The 21,529-nt window shown below is 40.3% G+C and overlaps 1 protein-coding gene across 6 annotated transcripts; it reads left to right on the top strand.

The window, feature by feature from the left end:
* Positions 1 to 2,665: 2,665 nt before the first annotated feature.
* On the top strand, positions 2,666 to 20,392 carry LOC311493278 (golgin subfamily A member 7-like). Of its 6 annotated transcripts, none has more exons than XR_014699233.1 (7): positions 2,666 to 3,424; positions 5,110 to 5,235; positions 7,937 to 8,089; positions 10,791 to 10,892; positions 12,738 to 12,790; positions 18,033 to 18,189; positions 18,446 to 20,392. XR_014699233.1 is itself a non-coding variant. In XM_084551844.1 (6 exons), exons 1-5 carry the CDS (start codon positions 3,416 to 3,418, stop codon positions 12,777 to 12,779), a joined length of 432 nt encoding a protein of 143 aa, XP_084407970.1. In that variant the 5' UTR covers positions 2,666 to 3,415; the 3' UTR covers positions 12,780 to 12,790; positions 18,036 to 20,392. The 6 variants fall into 6 exon arrangements, 3 of the variants coding, with proteins under 3 accessions (XP_084407970.1, XP_084407969.1, XP_084407971.1); XR_014699234.1 differs by having other exon boundaries at positions 18,033 to 18,675; positions 19,782 to 20,392; XR_014699235.1 differs by adding an exon at positions 16,597 to 16,646 and having other exon boundaries at positions 18,033 to 20,392.
* The last annotated feature ends 1,137 nt before the right edge of the window (positions 20,393 to 21,529 follow it).

The raw sequence follows: 21,529 nt of genomic DNA, 5'->3' as shown, positions 1-21,529 counted from the left end.
TTCAAACTGAGAAGTTCAAGTGGGGAGGCCAATGAGATTAAATTCACATTTTTAATTGCGTCAATATTCCAAAAACTGGTGTTAAAATACTGAATTTCAAATAAAAGGCCGACATTCAAAGTGAGTTAAGTAGTGAGTTAAAAATAGTTCAATATTTTTTGTCTGAAATGTACGTAGTGAAAAAACGGTGACACTTTAAGCAAAGTACAAGTACCACATAACTATACTTGAGTCTATCATTGATGAATGCATTGTGTTAAGATGTATGGAGTCTGGATATTGGGTACATTATTTGAAAACATAAATGAGACCATTTCATATTTTCATCTTTAATGATTCAACTGTTTTTTGGTGTCCTTTCTATTAAAACTTTGCCTCAGCCTTTGGCAATAAATCCTAGATTTTAGAATCAAGATGTGAGCAATTATGGTTAATTTTGAGGCAAAGTCATGAAAACTAAAAATGAAACAATAAAAATGTAATTAATCAGGTTTTCCTCTACAGTCTGAGGTTAACCTACATGCCTGATATTCACACAGTGCTGTTCCTGGCCAATTGTACTCTCACTGTGCTCCAAAATATGAAAGTGCACACTTTTGGCATTGCCTAATACCTGACCTTAAGTGTTGGTGACACACCACTCGTTTGTGTTTTGTGCATAGAGATGCAGCTTCCAGCAAAGCACGGGATACTGTTCTCACTAAGTGGCGTGATTTGTCATGATACGGTATACCGTATAATCCCTACAAGAGTGACATTTTACTGGCCAAACGATCCAGCTGCGGTTTCTCTCTGCAAACAGGCCAGGGGCAGGGGTGATCATCAACAGAGGTTGTATAGTGTTTCCATTAGGGAGCCACTTCTGCAAGAGTGGCCTGAGCAGCAGTAAATCCATTGTCGTGGGCTGTTAACCAGCATGTGTTGTAAATGAACAGCCCAAATGGTGCTCATTAGTGGTCTCTCCCCTACTGGCCATCACAGAGGAGAGGGGCTTTAAAGACCTACCCCCTTTGCCAGGAGACAAACAAACCCAGTGCAGCAGTGATGGCTGGATTTCCACATTCATACACATCCACTAATTAGCCCTTGAAAGACAGGTCCAGTCCCCGTGATGCTTTGGATAGCTGTGAAAAACGCATTCCTCCCTGAAAAATCACTCAGATTGCCAAACTGAGCACCAGCTCCTGTCAGGCTGCTAAAATCTATCTTAACTTCTTGACTTTGAAAGAGATGTTGCCGTGATTCCCTAAGGGACACATGAGGAGGATACCTTTTCTGCTCATCATCAGCTTAACCATGTTTTAGAGGGGTTAAGTAGCTGCTTGACTCTCCAACAATACTCCCATCTGGATAGTTTTTCCACAAATATTGCAATATTTTGTATTTTGTTGTGTGTCCTGTATTTTCTCGAACACACGGGATTGTTTGTTTCAAAGCCCAGTGTCTCTTTAAAGAGTTTTCATTTTTTCTCAAATGTATCTTCTTGGACATTTGTGGCTTTTGGTGTCGGTGATGGTCCAATAGCCAAGAGCGTCTGCACATCTTGGGTATTATGATTATGTGCAGCTGTGAAAACAAAAACTTCAACTGAGTTCTTTGTTGTCCCCACTTTAAAAATGTAAGAAACAGCACATGAGTTACATAGAGCAGTCATGTGTCATTAAATATACACTGCCTGGCCAAAAAAAAGTCGCCACCTGGATTTAACTAAGCAAATAGGTACGAGCCTCCTATTGGATAATTACTGCATGGGTGATTATCTTTCGGCTGGCAACAAGTTATTTAAGCCCAACTGATGCAATGAGTAGCTTCTCATTTCTTAAACAACCATGTCTAAAGACACATCCTGTGGTCGTGGAAAAGATGTTACTCTGTTTGAGAAGGGTCAAATCATTGGCATGCATCAAGCAGAGAAAACATCTAAGGAGACTGAAGAAACTACTAAAATTGGGTTAAGAACTGTCCAACGCATTATTAAAAACTGGAAGGATAGTGGGGAACCATCGTCTTCGAGGAAGAAATGTGGTCGATAAAAAATCCTGTATTGGGCGATCACTTAAACGTTTGGTGAAATCAAATCGAAGAAAAACAACAGTAGAACTCAGGGCTATGTTTAATAGTGAAAGTAAGAACATTTCCACATGTACAATGTGAAGGGAACTCAAGAGATTGGGACTGAACAGCTGTGTAGCCTTAAGAAAACCACTAACCAGTGAGGCTAACCAGGAAAAAAGGTTTCAGTTTGCTAGGGAGCATAAAGATTGGACTCTGGAACAATGGAAGAAGGCCATGTGGTCTGATGAGTCCAGATTTACCCTGTTCCAGAGTGATGGGGGCATCAGGGTAAGAAGAGAGGCAGATGAAGTGATGTACCCATCAAGCCTAGTGCCTACTGTACAAGCCTGTGGGGACAGTGCTATGATCTGGGGTTGCTGCAGTTGCTCAGGTCTAGGTTCAGCAACATTATGTGTCCAAAGAATGAGGTCAGCTGACTACCTGAATATACTGAATGACCAGGTTATTCCATCAATGGATTTTTTCTTCCCTGATGGCACGGGCATATTCCAAGATGACAATGCCAGGATTTATGGGGCTCAAATTGTGAAAGAGTTCAGGGAGCATGAGACATCATTGTCACACATGGATTGGCCACCACAGAGTCCAGACCTTAACCCCATTGAGAATCTTTAGGATGTGCTGGAGAAGGCTTTGCGCAGTGGTCAGACTCTCCCATCATCAATACAAGATCTTGGTGAAAAATTAATGCTACGCTGGATGGAAAGAAATCTTGTGACATTGCAGAAGCTTATCGAAACAATGCCACAGAAAATGTGTGCTGTAATCAAAGCTAAAGGCGAGATATTAGAGTGTGTAACCTTTTTTTTTTGGTGGTGCCTTTTTTTTTGGCCAGGCAGTGTACCTCAGCCAATTTAAACCTTTTTGAAGAATGCTACTGTGATTATAGTCAGATTTATGTCTGCTTTCATTTTTGTTGTTGTATTCATTGGAATAATGCATGATACTTCAGTCAGAAGAGCAAAATGTTCAATTGTTTTTGATTTACAGTGTACCATAATAGTAAATGCATTCACAGTTACACTTACAATAGGATGACATGAACATAAAAGTATCAAACTAAAAGTGCCCAGTTTGAAAAAGAAGAGGTCTGAAGAGATTAAAATTCTACTGACAAATGTATTATGAAGTATCTTTTATTTTGAAGAAGATGTATGAGGTAGCATTCAATTTAAATACTTACTTAGGGTACCGACGGATTTATTTAGTGTTCTCCACCGGTGGGTGCACCGTTTGCCCCGGAACCTTGTTGTTCGACAAATGTTCCTCCCCGGAAGTGTTATTTCGTAGTACGTGCTAAACGCTCCTAGCGGGAGATAAACAGGAATCCTGTACAAACATGGCAGAGGTAAGCCAAGATTAATTGTTAAGCATATTTTTTTCAGAGACGTGTGAACACTTTAATCGTATTCTCACTAGCTGTCATGATTTTAGGCAGAATATTTGATGGTGTAATGAAGAAATTTGAAGCAACGTTAGCCCGGTAGCTCTTTGGTTCGCAGCTAAATTGCTTTGTAATAATTTCAAGCGTTATCGTTAGCTACATGGCCGATAATAAGCGACAATATTAAATTTTTGAAACGATTAATATATGCTACATTGCCGGCAACGTGTTTCTGTATCTTCAGCGAGTACCCAGAGCTCGTTATTTCGGCACACGTTAGACTGCTTTACTGAGCCATAAGGCAACATACTGCCTCCATAGCAGGAAGGGACAAGGCTGCCTGGACGTGGTTAAAGATTGCTTCCTAACAGCATAAAGATTGTGACGTTTGTGAGGATACTTGGGGACGTGTCTTGCCATGATCTCCTAATAGTGAACACAAGCCCACATAACTGTGTTTTACATCAGTATAGACCCACCTATGTGGGGCATAACTGGCATTGGACATGGTGTACAGGGCACTATACTTTATACTTTATTGTATTGGTTACTAACATTCCTGTTGGCCCAGCCCCTTTTTACACAAATCGTCCAGCTGAGGAAAAAGATGCCTGGCCTTTATATCTGTTCTCTTCTGGTGTCGTCTTTCATGGACCACCTTACCACCCATCTTCAGCATTCGCACATTCAAAACTATGTGTCAGACACAGTGGTGATTTGCACTAGAGCCCCACAGGCACCTGTCCTGCCCTCTTTTCTCTTTACCTCGTACAATTCTGACTTTACGTACGACATAACCCTGCGATAGACTGGCGACCTGTCCAGGGTGTACCCCGCCTCTCGCCCGATGACACATGTTTTCTTTGTTGTTGAGATTCTAAACTGGCCGTAGGTGTGCATGTGAGTGTGAATGGTTGTCTGTCTCTCTGTGTTAGCCCTGTGATAGACTGGAGACCTGTCCAGGGTGTGCCCCGCCTCTCGCCCGATGACAGCTGGGATAGGCTCCAGCCGCCCCCAGCGACCCTTCACAGGACAAGCGGTTACAGAAGATAAATGAATGAATGAATAAATTCTTCCACTATTAGGACAAATCATCCACAGGTGTAGATTTGAAACTTTTGTCAGTATGACGACTGGCTGTCCCTGCCTAATTCCTCCCAAGAAAAGACAGTTTTATGCAAAAAGAACTTTCCAAGAACATTGAGACAGACATTGCACACACTTGCTCTCTGTGATAGGCATGCCAGAAAATGATTTTGTTATCAACTATAAATGTTTAAGCAAAACTACAGTTTACAAATGACACATATAGGGAAATACTAGGAATTTTGGAATAATGTGCTCTGGACAGAGGAATCAAAGATTGTTTAAACACTGATGAAACTTGGTTGAGGATAATCACAAGGTCAAGACTTGGCAGAGCATCACCAGGGGAGACAGAAATAGTCTACAGAAGGCTTCACGTGCATCTGTTCAGTGACTTTTAGACCCCTAAGCGTCTGGTGCAATGTATTAAAGGACTGTGCCATCCACACAGTTCTCACTTTATTCACATCCACATGTCATAGCAGGCTCCTACGCATCGCTGAAACACATACCACTGTCTTGTTGTGTGGTCAGGAATCAATTGTTCCATCCTGTTCCCACAGACTCACAGCTTGCAGGACATGAGGCAGCAAGCCGCCATCGCTGCCAAAGTCTTCATCCAGAGAGATTACACCAATGGCACCGTGTGCCAGTTCCAAACCAAGTTCCCCTCTGAGCTGGAGACAAGGGTAGGACACACCTCTTCTCTGTGCTATTTATAATGATTTCAGCATTTGGCATTGTCTTATGTTTCCATGATCTCTGTCTTGGGGATGAGTTCACTTTGGTGTTGGGGCTGCTTCGAGGAGTACTCCGACGAGGACCTATAAGCACTGTTTTTAGATTTCAAGAATAGAAGAAAACGTGCAGGGCTGTCCTCTCTTTACATCTTCAGAGAGAGCAGGTTGTTACTAACGGCTACCGACTGTCTGTCCGAATAATTGAAGCACTGAGACTTTGATGTCTTGCACATGCCCTATAATAATTCCAGTTTGAGCTCAGTCAGAGCAGAACAATCTTCGGGCAAATTGATTTTGAGTGTTTGTTGTGCAGACAGCTCACTAGCTAATCTTGGTGTTAGATATCTGATATGCAGCTCAACAAAGCAACATCTGTTTCATTGACATCCTTGGCTTGAGGTTTTTAGACTGGAGGAGGAAATCCATGTGGTAGCAGAGAGGGATTTTAGATTTGAAGAGGTCAAACCAACGTACTGTGTATCAGTTTCTGGGACGTCATCGGCGTCATTAAACAACACGTTGAACTAAATTTGGAATGCGACTAAAATGTTTAAAACCTAAGAGTGTATGTCATTTACAGTACATACACGCTCATTTCTGCTCTACTGTGGTGTGGCTTCATATCACCACTTTCATCTCAACTCTCAGCTGTTTATCACAACGGTTTTTAACTTCTTGTTTTGTGACACTTCCAATGAACATACAGTATATATAGCATTTTAGGTATGCCACGGTAAATACAAAAAACATTTTAGGGACAGAATTCTTCCATCCCTGCATATTATAAGGCCTTACGCCTATGGATAATTTTGAATAAAGAGCTACAATGTGTGTGAAGATTGAGCTAAAAGAGAAAAACACTGTCTGCAGCTTCTTGGGAGGAACTGTGCTAGACTTTGTCCTTGCGTGAACCACAGTGGAAGTGGGCTAAGTGCAGGCATCGGTGATGATGTGGAGGAGGCAGAGCAGGTCGCCGAGACTGAACAGGCTTCACGCCACATTAAAGCCGGTGCCAGCCACGCAGTTCAGAGTTCACAGGACAGAGAGCTGCAGTTTTGAAATGCACGCACCACATAAAAAGAGCAGCTTCACAACACTTAAACCACTCACTCATGGTTTATTGGCACTTCCCTCTGGATTGGGTGGTCTCCCATGTTTTTCTGGTAGGATTCAGTTCACACAAATACATAGACGCTCAACAGCTGGACAGATGAAGATTGGCTTTCCTCTGGGAGGTAAAAGCTTAAGTCCCCCATCATAAAATGTTTTCCCACATTTTTAAATGATTTGCTCTAATCCCTTTTTGTGAAATATGCAGTGTGAAATATGCCTAGCTGTTTAGTGGCACATTTTTAGGTGACTCATTTATACCCTGTTTTTGAAGATGTTTGCAAAACATTGTACAAAACCCTTCATGTTCTTTGGACAAACATGTCTTCCGCCAGTGTTTGATTCCGTCGTGTTAGTTGGTCTTTATTTTGCAGAGGTTTTTGTGCTCTAACATCACATTCTTGAAGACGGTTATTTTTGGCTTTGGGATTTATTATTTTTGGTAGCTCCTTCTTGTTTAAATGCTTTTACAAAAAACAAGCGCTCATGGTTCCAAATGTATTTGGCTGCTCTGATGCCAAAGCGTTCAAAATGGTTTCATTAATTGACAGTTTCCTCTGACCTGTGTCTAATGCTTATTCCTAAATTCTCACTGGATTTAGTGACCGTTACAATTAAGAGGATGTCTTCTTCTGTTCAGCCTTGCGCTCTCATCTGATGTTTTAAGATTGCTAATGTGGCTGCATCCAACGTAATGGAAAGATGCAAAAATGGAGAATTGTGGTCTATGAATTGCCTATGAATTGGAAAATTGGAAGGGGAACAAAGGTTCTGGATGGCGAGTACTAAACACGCCTAGGACCACGGATGTGTTGGAGCTTGTTGTTGCATTCCTCGGGCACATGGGAGCAGAACATTGGAAGGTTTTCAGAGGCTCAGGAGGCCCCTGGCTGGCTCCTCGTCTGGTCTGGTTGGAGGCTCTTTCTTTTCCCTTCAGTATCGCAGATAGATCATCTGAACAGTTCTGGACAGCAGCATGGGACTTGTGTCGACAGCCGAGTCAAAACAGCCTCCAAATCTAACCATCCTTCACCCTCCATCAGTCTTCCCTGCGGCAAGTCCACATTTGATAAATTCTTGAGATCAGTCTATGCCTAAAGCTGTCTGCGTTCCAATTCCACATTACAGCAGAGATGTGTCTTTATCACAGAGTGTGTCGATACTATTGGAGAGAGCAAAGATTATTTCTCGGATTGCCACTGTGTGTGTGTCCAGCTTTCACTGTGTTTGGCTTGTCAGTTATAAAGTGGAAACATTCACACAGCACATGGCCAAGGCATCCTAATCATTTCAGGAGATGTTTCCAAATGCGGGAATGAGGCCCAGCACTCCCTTGATGTATGACCAGTCCAAGAAAATTCAGCCCCACATTTATTTTCAGATGGAAAGTATGAGGGGAAAATGATCTGGTGCTAAGAAGACAACGTTTCCACTCAAATATCCTGCACTCAAGCACTGCTGTCCAAATACACGTCTGGCTCTGTGCCTTGTTTTTTAGCCATTTGGTTTTTCTAAATGTCTCTTGTCTTGTCTGTTTCAGATTGACAAACAGCAGTTTGAGGAGACGGTGCGGACGCTGAACAACTTATATGCCGAGGCAGAGAAGCTGGGAAGCCAGTCATACATTGAAGGCTGTCTGGCTTGCCTCACTGCTTACATGGTCTTCCTGTGTATGGAGACTCATTATGAGAAGGTGAGAAACATTTTCACCTCTGCAGTTAGTTTTTGGCAGACCCGAAAATTACAGAGACATTGCTCATTAACTTTGCATGAGTGTATTTCACCTTTTTATCCTTTGTTAAAAAAGTTTCCATACTGAACGCCATATAGAGCAATACCAAAATATCTGCAATAGGCTCATATTGGCCAATTTATGGATGAATATTAGATTTATTAGATTTAATCTTAGTTTGGGAGTTTGAGTTTTACCCTTAATCAATCCTCCTTTATGTTTTTAGTTGTTTTTAATCCAAGAAGCCTGTAATTAGTTAATGGCATTTGTGTTAATGGAAAAAAACTTAACGTATCAGTAATAGCAATAAAAAATTTGGCAGAAACATGCTCATCCAAAATTATAAAATGAGTGCTGATGTGCGTGCAACCAAAGCTCAAGTCCAAAAGCTTCCAGCTATTTTGAACACTTTGTTTATTTCAAGCAAATTCCAACAATTTCAGCGAGTGGAAGTCTTGAATTACAGCCTTGTCATAGAACAACCAGTACTATCATCCCAGAAAAAAAAAAAAACAGTTGGCCCGAAAATTGTGTGTGTGTGTGTGTGGATTAACTCTCAAGTTGAACTTCTTTTAAGAGTTACCAAAAAGCGTTGTAAGGTTATACGTATTCGTCCAAAACGGTTTGGTTGACTATAACACATCTGTTCAACAGATGCAAAATATTTACCCTTGAAATGAGTAACCATAACATTTTAGGAGCACACAAGCTAGAAGGGCTACCCTTTAAAGTCGGTTTATGCATACAAGGTATATACCATACCCTGAAATTTGTGTACCATTATAACCCTATCAGCAACAACTCGACAATGTAGTCTATTTTTACCAACACTAAATTCCTAAATCTGTCAGTAACTGAACTATGCACATATTCGTGTAACCATATTCAAGAACAAATATAGTAACATATTTTAATGGAGGACATACATCATTTCTTTAATTTCAATGTCGACAAAAAATTTGCATAATGTACAGATTTAATGCCAACAACAAGAGAACAAGAATCTCAGAAGAAAAAAAAAAAAACATCCAGAAATATTATTTCCTCTCTTGGTGCTTGAACCAGTGAACATCCATTTAGTAGAGAGTGTAGACATTATAGATCTTCCATTGAAAACTACATGAAGTCACATGACACAGTGTATAGCTGTCACTGAAGCTGAGTAAAGTGGGTTAACAGTGTAAGGCGATAGGTTGTGATTCTTGCTTGTGGAACCTTTTAGTTTGACTGTAAATTGATTTTTTATGACCTCTGCGCTTTGAGCTTTGAAAATACATACGATTTATATGTATCCTAGATCCCTCCTGGTACAATTTATATGGAATATAAATGAATCAGTTATCAGTTGAAGTATTTGTCTTTTACTGGACAGGAGTGGACTGGGATAAAAAACATTTGGCTCGCTTTGGGTTTTATGAGCGCTCATAAAGTCAGGCATTTTAAATGTACTGATCATTACCAAAGTAGAAAAGGATTCTGTTATTCAGCTGCGCAGTCCAAGAATGTGGTGGGTTGGATCCTCAGTTTGCATCCTAACTATTGCTGAGTATCGTTTGAAATGTTTTGATTGTCCATTCCATAAATTACTAGAATTTCACTTCTGGTATTCTTTAGACGAGCATTTTTCAAACAAGAGCTCTTTTGGACCACAGAGTAGCATCTAAACCCCTCCCAAACCCTCCACTTTCCTGACATCAGTACTTTTTGAAACTATCTGTTGGAAATACACTCTCACTTCACTTCTCAAAGTGCTATTTAAATCAGTGCAACAGTGTTTTTTGTGTGTGTTGGATACATTTCATATTTCCTAAATCTTTTTACTTATCCCGGCCTGTACCTAAGTGAAACTCACCAGAATTTACAAAATAAATGATTTCAATTTGAAATGTCAGCACAGAATAAATAATGAAGAACTGTGTAATCGATACCAACTTGGCGCACATACTTGATTGTCTTTGGCTACAGCTGCTAAAATGGACCCATTGAGATTTTATATGTAGCACTGGCTCCAAAGTTGAGAGAAAGTAATACACAAGTAAGAACCTCATACCACCACACCACAAACAAACCGAGCTATCCTTTTAATGCTTACCGTGCTCTCCATCTTTGTTTAACAGGTTAGCACCCTAGCATTTGGTATTTGGCACTAAAGCACAACTGAAGTTGACGGGAACATCTTCAGTTTTGCCTGTATTTGCTAATAAACCAACATTGTGGACGAAAAGAACAGTTTATCTTATGTGACAGTTCATCCAAGCCATCTGGCTGCTGAGATATTTCACTCATAAAATTGATTTCCAACCGCCTGGTGGTACAAGAGCAAACACAACAGTCAAACAGCCAAAGTTTTCATCCACTGGACCACTGAGGGGTGCTTGAAAAGCTCTACAAAATTTGTCCAATAACCCAGGAAACCTTTTATTCTGGACCAATGAAAGGATAGCCAGAACAGTAAACTGACAGATGGACTTACATTGCCCTGTGCTTTGACTCACGTCAGACCTAAAACATCAGTTGTGTTTTGTGTAACCAATAAACAGAGTTTTTCAGATTTTTGTAAGGTCAGAACAGTACTGATGATTTCTCGGGAAGAAAGAGATACATGGAACCTGATAAATATGCATGAAAAATGAAAATGCTGTGATTGCTGTTTCTTTTTTAGGTTCTGAAGAAGATTGCTAAGTACATTCAGGAGCAAAATGACAAGATCTACGCACCAAGAGGCCTCCTGCTCACCGATCCTATCGAGAGAGGCCTGCGAGTTGTATCCTTCCCTTTGTTGTCCCTTACACAACATTATAAGTATTTATGCAATTTCATTCTCTGTGCAACACACAGCAAATGCAACAGAGATTCCTTAAACTCCACTTGCTAACAAACAAAAGAGAAACAGAGTTAAGGATAAAAGCCGCAATGTTTTAACTATAAAAAAACAATCCTGTTGTGCAAGAAGGACGATGTACGGGAAAGGGGAATGGTGTGCTGAATATTTTGGTAAACTTCAACTTGTTAAACATACCCTGAGATCAGGAAATGTGAATCTAATCGGACCACAGCTTTAAACAGAACACGGAGCTTTCACAATGACCTAATAGATGCAGTGATTTACAGGCCCTCTCTCCCCACTAACTGCTGGATGAAAATGGAAAGCAGCAGTTTGGGCAGCTTACAGGAAATCCAGCGCTATGTAGGCATACCCTGTTAAAACACCAGATAAAAGTTAGTATGTAATCCATAGCATCTGCATAAAATCAGCGGGTGCACCGACATCCTGGCTGTCTCAGCGTATGTGTGTGTGGGATGACTCAACATCCCAATTAATTGCAACAGGGCAGCAATGGGAGATTAGGGATAACAAAATATGACTGAAATTGTTCACAGCTGAGCTTTCTTCCCACTCTTGCCTATGATTTTATATGGTTGACAGTGATCTGGCTTATTTCTCCAACACTGCTGAGCTGTTGGTGCTGACTTTGGCACAGGAGGTCTGGTGGATTGACGGGAATGTCTCACCTGAACTGGGGTTTTAACGTTTCAACCAAGGAAACATGGGCTTATTTGTAATTGTCTGATGATGTAGCTGCCTAAATTTACCATATGTATTCTAGAAATGTACCTTTCATTCCAGGGCTTTTTTTTAACTATGTCTCTTCTTGTTATTTTAAAAAGGAACTTCTAAGACGCTGTTTAAGACATCACTGGGGTAGTGTAGGGGTTACAGGACTGCTGTGACTGTTGACAGTTTAGTCGTTTTTCACTCTCCATCAGTACTTGCCAATATTGGCTCCCTATAATGTTGGAGGAGCACAAACAGTGTGTGTTGGACCTGCAGGTGTTAAAATATCATAAACTAAAGATATCGCCTAATGGGAACCCGTGGTAGCAATAGCAAGCTAAGCTAATTTTCTCCCTTTTTCTGAGTGGATGCTTGTTACCTTGTCTATCTTGTGTCTGATTTCCAAGGGAAAACCAATTCACCAGCAGGATGACACCATAAAATCTTTACACTGACAAATTGTTAAGGCTCAAGGAACCAGTTGAAGGGCTACCATCGTCATTGCTAACTCTTGTGTTCTTCTGTTACTGCACACATTGGCTACTACATGTGTGGATCTCATTTATAGAACTATAGATTGTGGTGACAGTCTAGTTATTTGTGCCACCAAACCCAGACCGATGAAAGACCCAAGGCTAGCCAGACCTCCTCTTTGCTAGAATGACGGAAGATGTTCTCTAGTCATTTTCAAGTTGGACTTGCTTCCACTATCAACACAAACTTATCAGCGTGGTAAGTCCTTTCAAATCAGCATATGTTCATAACTACGCTTCAAGGGCTTATTGAAAACAGGATAGAAGTTAGCGTAAACAGATTACAAATTTCTGCATAATGCAATACTAGCCCACGGCCAGCCACTGCCTGGGAAACACCCAAGAGGCTTGGAAGCAAATAGCTTCTTCCACAAACATGTCCAAAAGTGCTTCATCCTTGATAAATTACAAGATATGCACAGTAGTGAGGAGAAATCAAATTTGATTTGCCTTTTTTATCTGAATGCACACTGAATCCAACTTTGCTCTGACTGATCTTCCTTGACTGAGTCCTGTGAAGATTGAAGTCACCATATTTGAAGACAGAAGCCTGACTAGATAAAAGCCAACACGGTGAGTCTCATAATGAACAATTTCAAACCTAACAAGGACTTGCATTTTGTCACTACTACAGATTTAATCATGCTTTATTAAATATGTACATCAAAGCAAAGACTTTTAAAGCTTACAGAAATATTTTTCCAGGAATGAAAAACAAAGGGTTGGAGTCTAAGAGCAGTAATAAAAGTGGGCTTTCTCTCTATATTCCCTGTTGTCCACCACTCTCAAGCAGAACGCCTCCTCCACATTCAAAGAAAAATCCCACATCAAAGTTTTAGGCTTTTTCATGTGTGAGTAATATCAGTTAACTGCTTTACCACCGGGGGGGGCGGTTTCATAAGCATTTAAAAGATCATTCTGCTTACTTTATGACTTCACGCCGTATAGTGGCCAGCATTTTGTCATATAGTCGCAGAGGGATTTATCAACACAGAGTTCACAGTCCAGAGCACATGCACGAGCCAAAACCGGCAGCCGAATCCAAAAACTGATGAAGTGTCCTTTCAATACAATGGCACTCTTCCTGCACTAACATGTCTCTAAGTAGCTGTAATCAAACAATTATCACATTTTAGTTAAAATAGCCCATTTCCCTGTTTACTTTACTGGCCGCCAGGCTTCTACCACATTGGTGTCCTGTCTGAGGAAGAGGAAGAGGGGAATTTCATGATGGCTTGAGTGTGCTGTTTCTGTGATAGACTTTGGCTTAACTGAAAGTAATATAATATGTAAGGAATAGTTTAAAACACATATTCTGATCTCATGTTGCATTTGTGCCACACATCTGCCGGTTATCCTAAAAATCTGTGGCTTATGTTTCTCTCTTGATATTTTGTCATTGTTCTTATGTTTCGTGTTATTGATGCGACTAATTCCTCAGAGTCTGCGCTTTGTATTTACTGAATATCTGCAAATGTGAACACAGCAGAGCAGCTGGCTGGTGGCCACGCTAAGTGGCTAGCATTAGGTCACTTATGTGTTTAAATTATAAGCCAATGAGTTAGAGTCGAGTGTTTGCCTGCAGAGCTTACATGACATTTCAGAGTGGTTTTCCTTTACTCTCTTGACTCATCCAACACTTTGGATTTCCTGCCCGACATATGTAATTGCTTTCCAAAAACCACAGGGACAAGTTATTTAAACTATTATGTGACGCCAGTACGAGACTGACTGAGTGACTGTGTGTCGCCATTTCCTGTGGAGTTTCTTTTTCCAAAATCAGCAGTCCAATCAAAACTGGATGTTGACTCTTCTCATCCGTTAACGGACGGGTACTAAATTGGAGGCAGACGTACAAAATACCGCTCGTATAATACCTCTTACTAAGTTGAGGTTAGTTAGTAGGTTAGTAGCAGTGCAGCCAAGGTGCTGTATGTGAATGGTGCATCCAACTCAGAGACAAAACATTTAATATTGAGCTTGTAACATTATTTCAAATTGCAGATGATACACGGACTGATTTCATGACTTTGCTGCAGAAGAAGCAAATTTATTTGTAGATCATTTGTTATACTAATTTCTCTCTGCAATTTGAATCCAGTACAGGAATGCTAGACTGCATGACTAACAATCAAAACTACCGCATTAATGAAAGCCTGAAAACTAATGTGAATTATTCACATTGCTGGATACACACGGAGATAGAATTTGTGTGTCTACTAATACCGTTTTCAGGCTTTTATTAATAGAATTCAATTGAAATCACCTTGGGTAATTTACCCAAGGTGATTTCTTTAATCGGTCAAGTGTCAATATTATTATCATGCAAGTTCTAATATGTTAAACTACTCTAGAAATGATACAGCAAGTATATATACAAATAATACATTGTTTAAAGTATGAGAGTGAGTTATCATTTTGGAAGGAGACATTTCTTTCTCGGTAATATGTTCCAAGTGAAAAACTTCTCATCCTCACCTGTTGGATTAGTTTCCTCAGGAGGGTTCTTATCATTCCCCTGCATGTATTTAGTATCCCATATTATTATCATTATTATCCCATATTCATTCATAGAATTGTAAAACCATTTGAAACGGCAGGGTATGTTCGTCATAACCAGATGGCTGTTTTATATATCTGCTGAACTTTTGTTCTTAGGCGAACATCTCATCCCATAAATTGTTTCATTCTATGCTACAATAAATCCCTTCTTTTTCTCATGTGTGCAGCTCATTTAGGATGTGCTGGGTCCAGATCATACTGAAAAGTACTTTGTACAGAGGCTGGACAGGACCCAGTCTGCTCTGTAGCATGGACACCACTGTAGGGCGCAGTAAGACGTACCCTGTGAATGCTTTACTCGGGGAATGTTGTGTTTGGCAGCGTTTTTGAGACCGTACACCCCTGTGGAAGGATAAACTATTGCCCTGCTACCGTACAGGCACAAGCAGAGATTAATCTTCTCATTTGAAATTCCTGCTGAGCGCCTCAATACATATACATGTCCTGTCGAGGAATGTAAACCCAAAACTTTTATAAGCAGCCGTTGATAGAACGGTGCACCGCGGCCAGCGAGCAGACTGAGAACACATACCGTACATCCATCCTTCCCAGTTTTTATCCTGCCAGCTTCTTTTGTACTCTGTCTCCTCCAGGTTTAGACTGAAATGCCGTGTGCCTGACCTAAGCCTTTTATAATAGTCAAATTGGAAAATCGGGTTGTCATTAAGCTCTGTCACAATGAGCTCCCTCTCTCTCTGCAGTCAACTCATTCCATCAAATCTCACTCTCATACAGCAGTATGTACTGTACACTATCTCCACTTCAGGTGTTTAAGAAAAAAACAGAACTAATTTGCTAATTTTCCCCTGAATCTTCCTGTTGATCATAATATGGAAGTTTCTCCAGTCCCCAAAAAGTCTGTTAAAGCCTATAAAATGTGTTGTCCTTTGTAGTCTTAATATTCACCGTCCCTTTAGTTCTGTTTTGGTCCCCACCAGCTCCTAGAAATAAGCTTGATATCCTTTCATGTTTATCAGCTAGTTACTGCCTCCCACACCAATAGGTTGTTTATTAGGTTTTTTCACTAACAGCTAGAAATGGGGTTGGGGTTAGGTAGGATCTTGCCTTTGTAGAAGAAAAGCAAGACCCTAACAAGGTGCAGTAGAGGCTGAACTAAAACAGTTTCAGGACAAAAGAACGAAATAATGAGCAAGCAGATACGGCAAATGAGTTAAAGGGAGCTTCTGAGTTCATTAAGCCCCTTTAGATTCCATAAAATACTATAGAAAGGACAACTTATGTGTTCCTTGGTTTGGAGAGTTTCGGAGAGATTTGAAATTCTTTTAAGAATAAAACTCTGGCCGTCATTCTAGCTTATCTAATTACCTTATAATTTGTTCAGCGTTACACTTTTGAAAATTGGGCATGTTATTATTGGCCGATGGCTGCTCCAGAACACAAAGCCTTTCTTTCCCATCCAGTCTCCATCCTGGTCGTAGCTAGCAGGATAAATCAGGATTTCTGGTTGCTGGGAACCTCCCAGGTGAAAGGCTGAGCAGCATGATGGATCAGCCTCTAGTGGGATGACTGCAGGGTAGAAAAACAGACTTGGCCCATACAGCTCCTGCCTGCCGAGCATCCATTCAGAGGCAGATGGCGCCATGTCGGCGTGCTGGCATCTCATCCAAGCAGCGTTCTGCCCGTGATAAGGTGTCATTTGGCTCCACGTACAAACTCGCTGCCCGGCCACGGCACGTCAGCAAAGCTGTAAATTAGACTGCACACATGAGAATATTTAGCGGCGGTGAGGAATGTTGGACAAGGTGAAAGCATAAATGGTATTCATCATTTGTTGGTTGTTCTTTTCATTGAGGCAGGTGAGGAATTAGTTTTTCCCAACCTGCCAAGATCATCTATACAGGCCAGGGTAAGATCATTAAACTCAAGTGGCGCTTTTTAAACTTAAATGTAAATCATCGTGAGGACATTTGAACAACATAATACATTATATTTATACATGATAGAACTGCACCTGCTTTCAATACTAACACTTCAATGAAACCGAAGATAAATGAGCTGCATGAATGGTGGTGTAGGTGTGATACAGATTGCTCACTTAAATATTTGCGTAAGCTGCACCAACGCACTCAATGCTTTTGCAGCAAACAGATGTGTAAATTGAACCAAATCCAGCAACTCCCACTGTCAGCCAGGTTAGAACCACTTTGTGTTCAACATAAAAAAAAAAACTGAGTTGTATCTTACCTTAACAGGCGACAGTGTGTCTTCTGATTGTAAGAGTTACACGATGTGCACAGGCGAAAAAGGTTTTAGAATTAAATGTATAAGAAGTCAAGTTTATGTGAGACAGTAAGGCTTTAAATGATGTTAAAGCTCTGAAGGGCTTGAGGAAGTGTTTGTGTTCATCATGGCACTTAAAACATAGTCACCACAGTTAGTTAGGCAAACAGTGTTGCTGAAGAGAACAGTTTCTGATGGTTAGTAGAGACCGGTTGCTGATCAGTTCTTGTTAAAATTCATGTTAAAATCTCAATTGTGTATGATTTTTAAGGCTTCGCTGAGAGACTTGGACTGAAAAAAAAATTTGTATCAATTCATTTTGAAAATAATCTGCGTATTAATCAGTAGTGTACCAGGCCTAGACATGTGTCAGTCGATGCGTAGCAGTAAAAGGTATCAGGCCAAGTTTTATTGAATGTTCTGAAACTAGAGCAACTGGACTTAGAAAGTTTCTTGTTTTGCCACTCATACAAGAAGCTCCTTCAGCTTTGATGTGAAGCAGCTGCTTGGATAGTCATAGTAAATCATTTTACCGTACAGAGGGCACTAATACACCCTGTAGCATTAAAACTTCTGAAAATCCCCAAAGAAGATTTACTTTTGATGCATTTACAGTTGATGTCAATCCAGTTACCACTGGAGCAGCTGAGATGTTGATAATAGTGATAAAACTGTAAAATATCCCTTCCAGGTACATTTAAAAAATGTGTGATTAATTTGTGATTAACTGTGCATGGTTTTCATGTTTAACGTGCGATTAACGCAAATTAATCTTAGATTTTGTCATCTGTTGTCAGCCCTGCTTGAAATGTAATCATTAACAAGAAATGTGGCAAAATGTTTACACCCAAAATGCTTAATAACTAAAAAAAACGACTGTGACAAATAATCATCTGAATAAATTGTGAAATATCCAGTAGAACTTGCTATGACAATAAAAACTGTGTTGTGAGAAGAGATTATTAATGCTCCCTCAGCGTTCTGTCACTGACTAATCTGGCTGTTTGTGCAGCAGCTGTTGGCCGAGTGGAGCTGCAGGGTGTGCCGCAGCACAGCAGCAGAGCCCACCTCCCCATGGACCACCCAGACCTGCACCCTTAATACTGCGTCTCTACAATCTATTCCTTTCCACCAGCTGTCATGTGCATGTCTCATTCAGAGCATCCTTGGTGACCAAGATTAGATTTAGTTCCTGGCTCTTAATCAAACACTACTGCAGCGTTATTATCTAAGGGTTGTTATTTATGGGCCCATTCATTAGTTGAGGGTTAATGTGTCTTGTACTTGTATTTAGCTTGGGAAAACATATTAGAGACTAACGCAGAATAAACTGGCATACTTCAAGCTATTTTATTTTTGACTACAAACATTTTTTCAATACTACTACTTGTGGAATTATGAACTTTATATTTGTTTTCTTTTCAGACACTCCTTTTTAAATACTAAAGCACAGGGTAACTTATTCTTCTGAACGTCTGTGGACAACCTCAACCACGCCCATGCTTTAAGTGATTGAAGAACTGTGCGTATCAGTGCTGTATCCTCATTGGTGTATTTTTAAAAGGATGACTGGAAGTTTCAGTAGACAGATGTGACTGTGTAACTTACAGCTCCAAACATTCCAGTCAGACTGTCATAGATGTGAATATTAATGTGTATCCTTTCCTTCCTATGCATTGATTTAAGATTTTCTTTTTTATTTTATTTTGTGAAAAACCAAAACTTGTGCTTGCTCTCTATTTAGCATGTCGTACTCTTAATGCGTTTCCTCCCTTCGTGGTTGCTCTTATTTGAAAGCTGTGCCATTCACAGTGTTTGGTGACTACTGTTAATGTCTAATTGTCATGTTCATAAACTGTAAGACTGCCTTTGGCTGAAGTATTAAAAGTGCTCTTGTTAGTTGTCAGTGCCTAGAGTGGCTTTGAATGTGAAGTCTAAAGGCCTTGTCACTCCAGGGTTTACATTTAATTTGAAGTCACTCCACTGGATCACAGTGATTACTGCTGTCACTGATGGAGGGGACGTAGATCAGCACAAGTAGTTGACGTCAGGTTCAGTTTTTGGATGATGTGCCACTGACCCAAAACAAACCGCCTTTACAATGTTGACCTTTAAAGAGCCAGAGAGCCCAGAATAGAGGGAGCTGTAATAGCTTATTGCTTATATGGCTTATTGCTTATAGCTGCCCCTTCCTTTTTTATTCCTCTGTCACAATAAAACGTTCTACAAACGAGGAATGGATTGCAGGCAGTTATGAGCCAGTGGTACACGTCGTTTGAATAAACATTAAGAGCATTTACACCAACTCACAACCGATTTACACTGTGGTTCGTGAAGTCATCTGTTAAAGTGGTTTGCAAACCTGAAAGTTGGTTGACTCAGAAAACACCAGGGGAAGTCAGAACAATGAGTACATCTAAAAACGTTCAAGGTTCAACCCTGATTTCAAGGTTTTGGAACAGAACCCGTTCTAGAACCAGAACCTCATGGTGGACAAGCAGCATTTGTCAAGTGTTGTCTGTTTACTGAAACACTAGCTATGGTAACTGATCATTAGCATGTCGGTGTTGAGAGCAACCATGCCGAGGCACAGTAACATCACCCTCTGGATATAAGACTGGCAAAGACACCAAGATTAATGACGCTGTACCGTTTTCTGGTGTGACCAGGCCTTAAAAGTAAGATCATGATAGATGTATTTTATTTTATTTTATTTTATTTTTTCAGTTATTGCTATCAAACCTTAACAGGACAACCTCAGTTCATGTTGTTGAACCTTCACAATGGCTTATCATCAGAACATACAGCTTATAATGTTTCTTGTGATTTGAATGTGTTCTGGCAGAAGCATCTTATGAAATGAAGCTACGTGTATGTATAAGACGATGTTTGAATTATTATAAAATTTCTAAATGTGTAAATGAAGTTGCATTTATTTTTTTTTTTAATTTACTTAGGTTTTTATAATCTTGAGTTTGACTAGTTGAACTTTTTTTCCCCCCTTGTTGAAATCAAACAGTTTTATTAATGTAAAAGTTGTATGCTAATAAATAAACCATGTACATATTTTACACTGTGCTCCCTTGTGGTGTTATCTAAGTGTTATATGTAAGGTAAATCCATGATACAATCTATAAAATCTTGTTAAATGTTAAAATAGCATGTACAACGCAGTCATTCAGTGCAAAAGTTAAACGTAGGTAGTAAAATATAAAATATATCCTAAGACCTGAAAGAGACATTCCACAGTTATTACACAATTGTTAATGCTTTAGCAGCATTTAATACATTAATAGCTGTCAGCGGTCTCATGAAAAATGACAAACTGTTTTTGGTTACCGTCATGTGAATTAAAAAAGAGATTTAACTTGTTTCCAGAATGCTGTTTTTATCTCGTGCCAGCGGTTCTTTTCTGTAGCAGAGGAGGAGAGGCTTCTTGTTCCCCGTTTGATTTACTGAGGAGAAAGAATGTGTGGGAAGCTCCCTTCGGTCTGTCCTTCACTCCTTCAGTGATGAGTTGATTAGCCTGAAGCTGGTCCTTTGTTACTGTGTGCACCATCCCTCTACAGCCCTCTGGTGTATTTTGGTATACTGAATAATACCAGCCAGACGAAGGAGGCAACTCCATGTCAATGCCATGAAGTTTCAGTTTTGGAGTTCAACCAATTTTAAAATCTTTAATCTTTTTGAGAGTTCAGATATGTTAAACATCTTTAAAGGTTTTTATGTCAAATGTTACAATTAGGTTGGAGTTAGGCACTTACCTGATATGATTAGGGTTCCAGGCTAGGGAATGCATTATTATGTCCTTGGGAAGTTGAAAGTTGGATTTATGCATTTTGGCCCTGCTCTCAGTCCACTAATTTTATATCCATCCTCTTTTGGATTGTTTTGGAATAAACTCATTGAAGCTGCACTGTTTCACATTTTTACATTTAGCAATGGTTCAAATACTGACCACCTTCCTAATATTGTGTAGGTCTCCCTTGTGTCTCCAAGACTCATCAGAGAATGGACATGGGCCTTCTGAGGGTGTCCTGTGGTGTCTGGCAACAGAATGTTGTTAGTGGGGGCCTTTGGATCCTATGGGTTGAGGGGAGGGGCCTCTGTGGATCATCCCACAGATACTTGATCAGTTTGGCATCTAGTGAATTTGGAGGCCAGGTCAACACCTTGTGCTGTTCTTCATGTTTTTTGAGTTGTTCCTAAACCTGTGTCAGGCTGCATCCTGCTGGGGATGGCTGCTGACATCAAGGAGTGTCACTGCTATGGGGTGGGGGTGCCTGTCTAAGTAACATCCACACTAACCTTGTCTTTGTGTCTTGGTGTGGACAGCTATTTGCAGGATTTCCCATTCGCCTGACACTGTGCAGTTCGGAGGCTGGCACACTACTTAACACATAGGTACAAGTATTCCAGGTGTTTACGGCTACACGTCATGGTCAACATCAGTGGATGGGGTCCGCTCAGTAAGCTCCAGAGTAAGCTGGTGTTTTGGTTTGTTTCATT

This window comes from Chelon labrosus (assembly GCF_963514085.1).
Source record: "Chelon labrosus genome assembly, chromosome: 9".
Lineage (NCBI taxonomy): Eukaryota > Metazoa > Chordata > Actinopteri > Mugiliformes > Mugilidae > Chelon > Chelon labrosus.
Note: the sequence above shows the minus strand (reverse complement) of the source record. Positions and strands in the feature narration are given on the sequence as shown.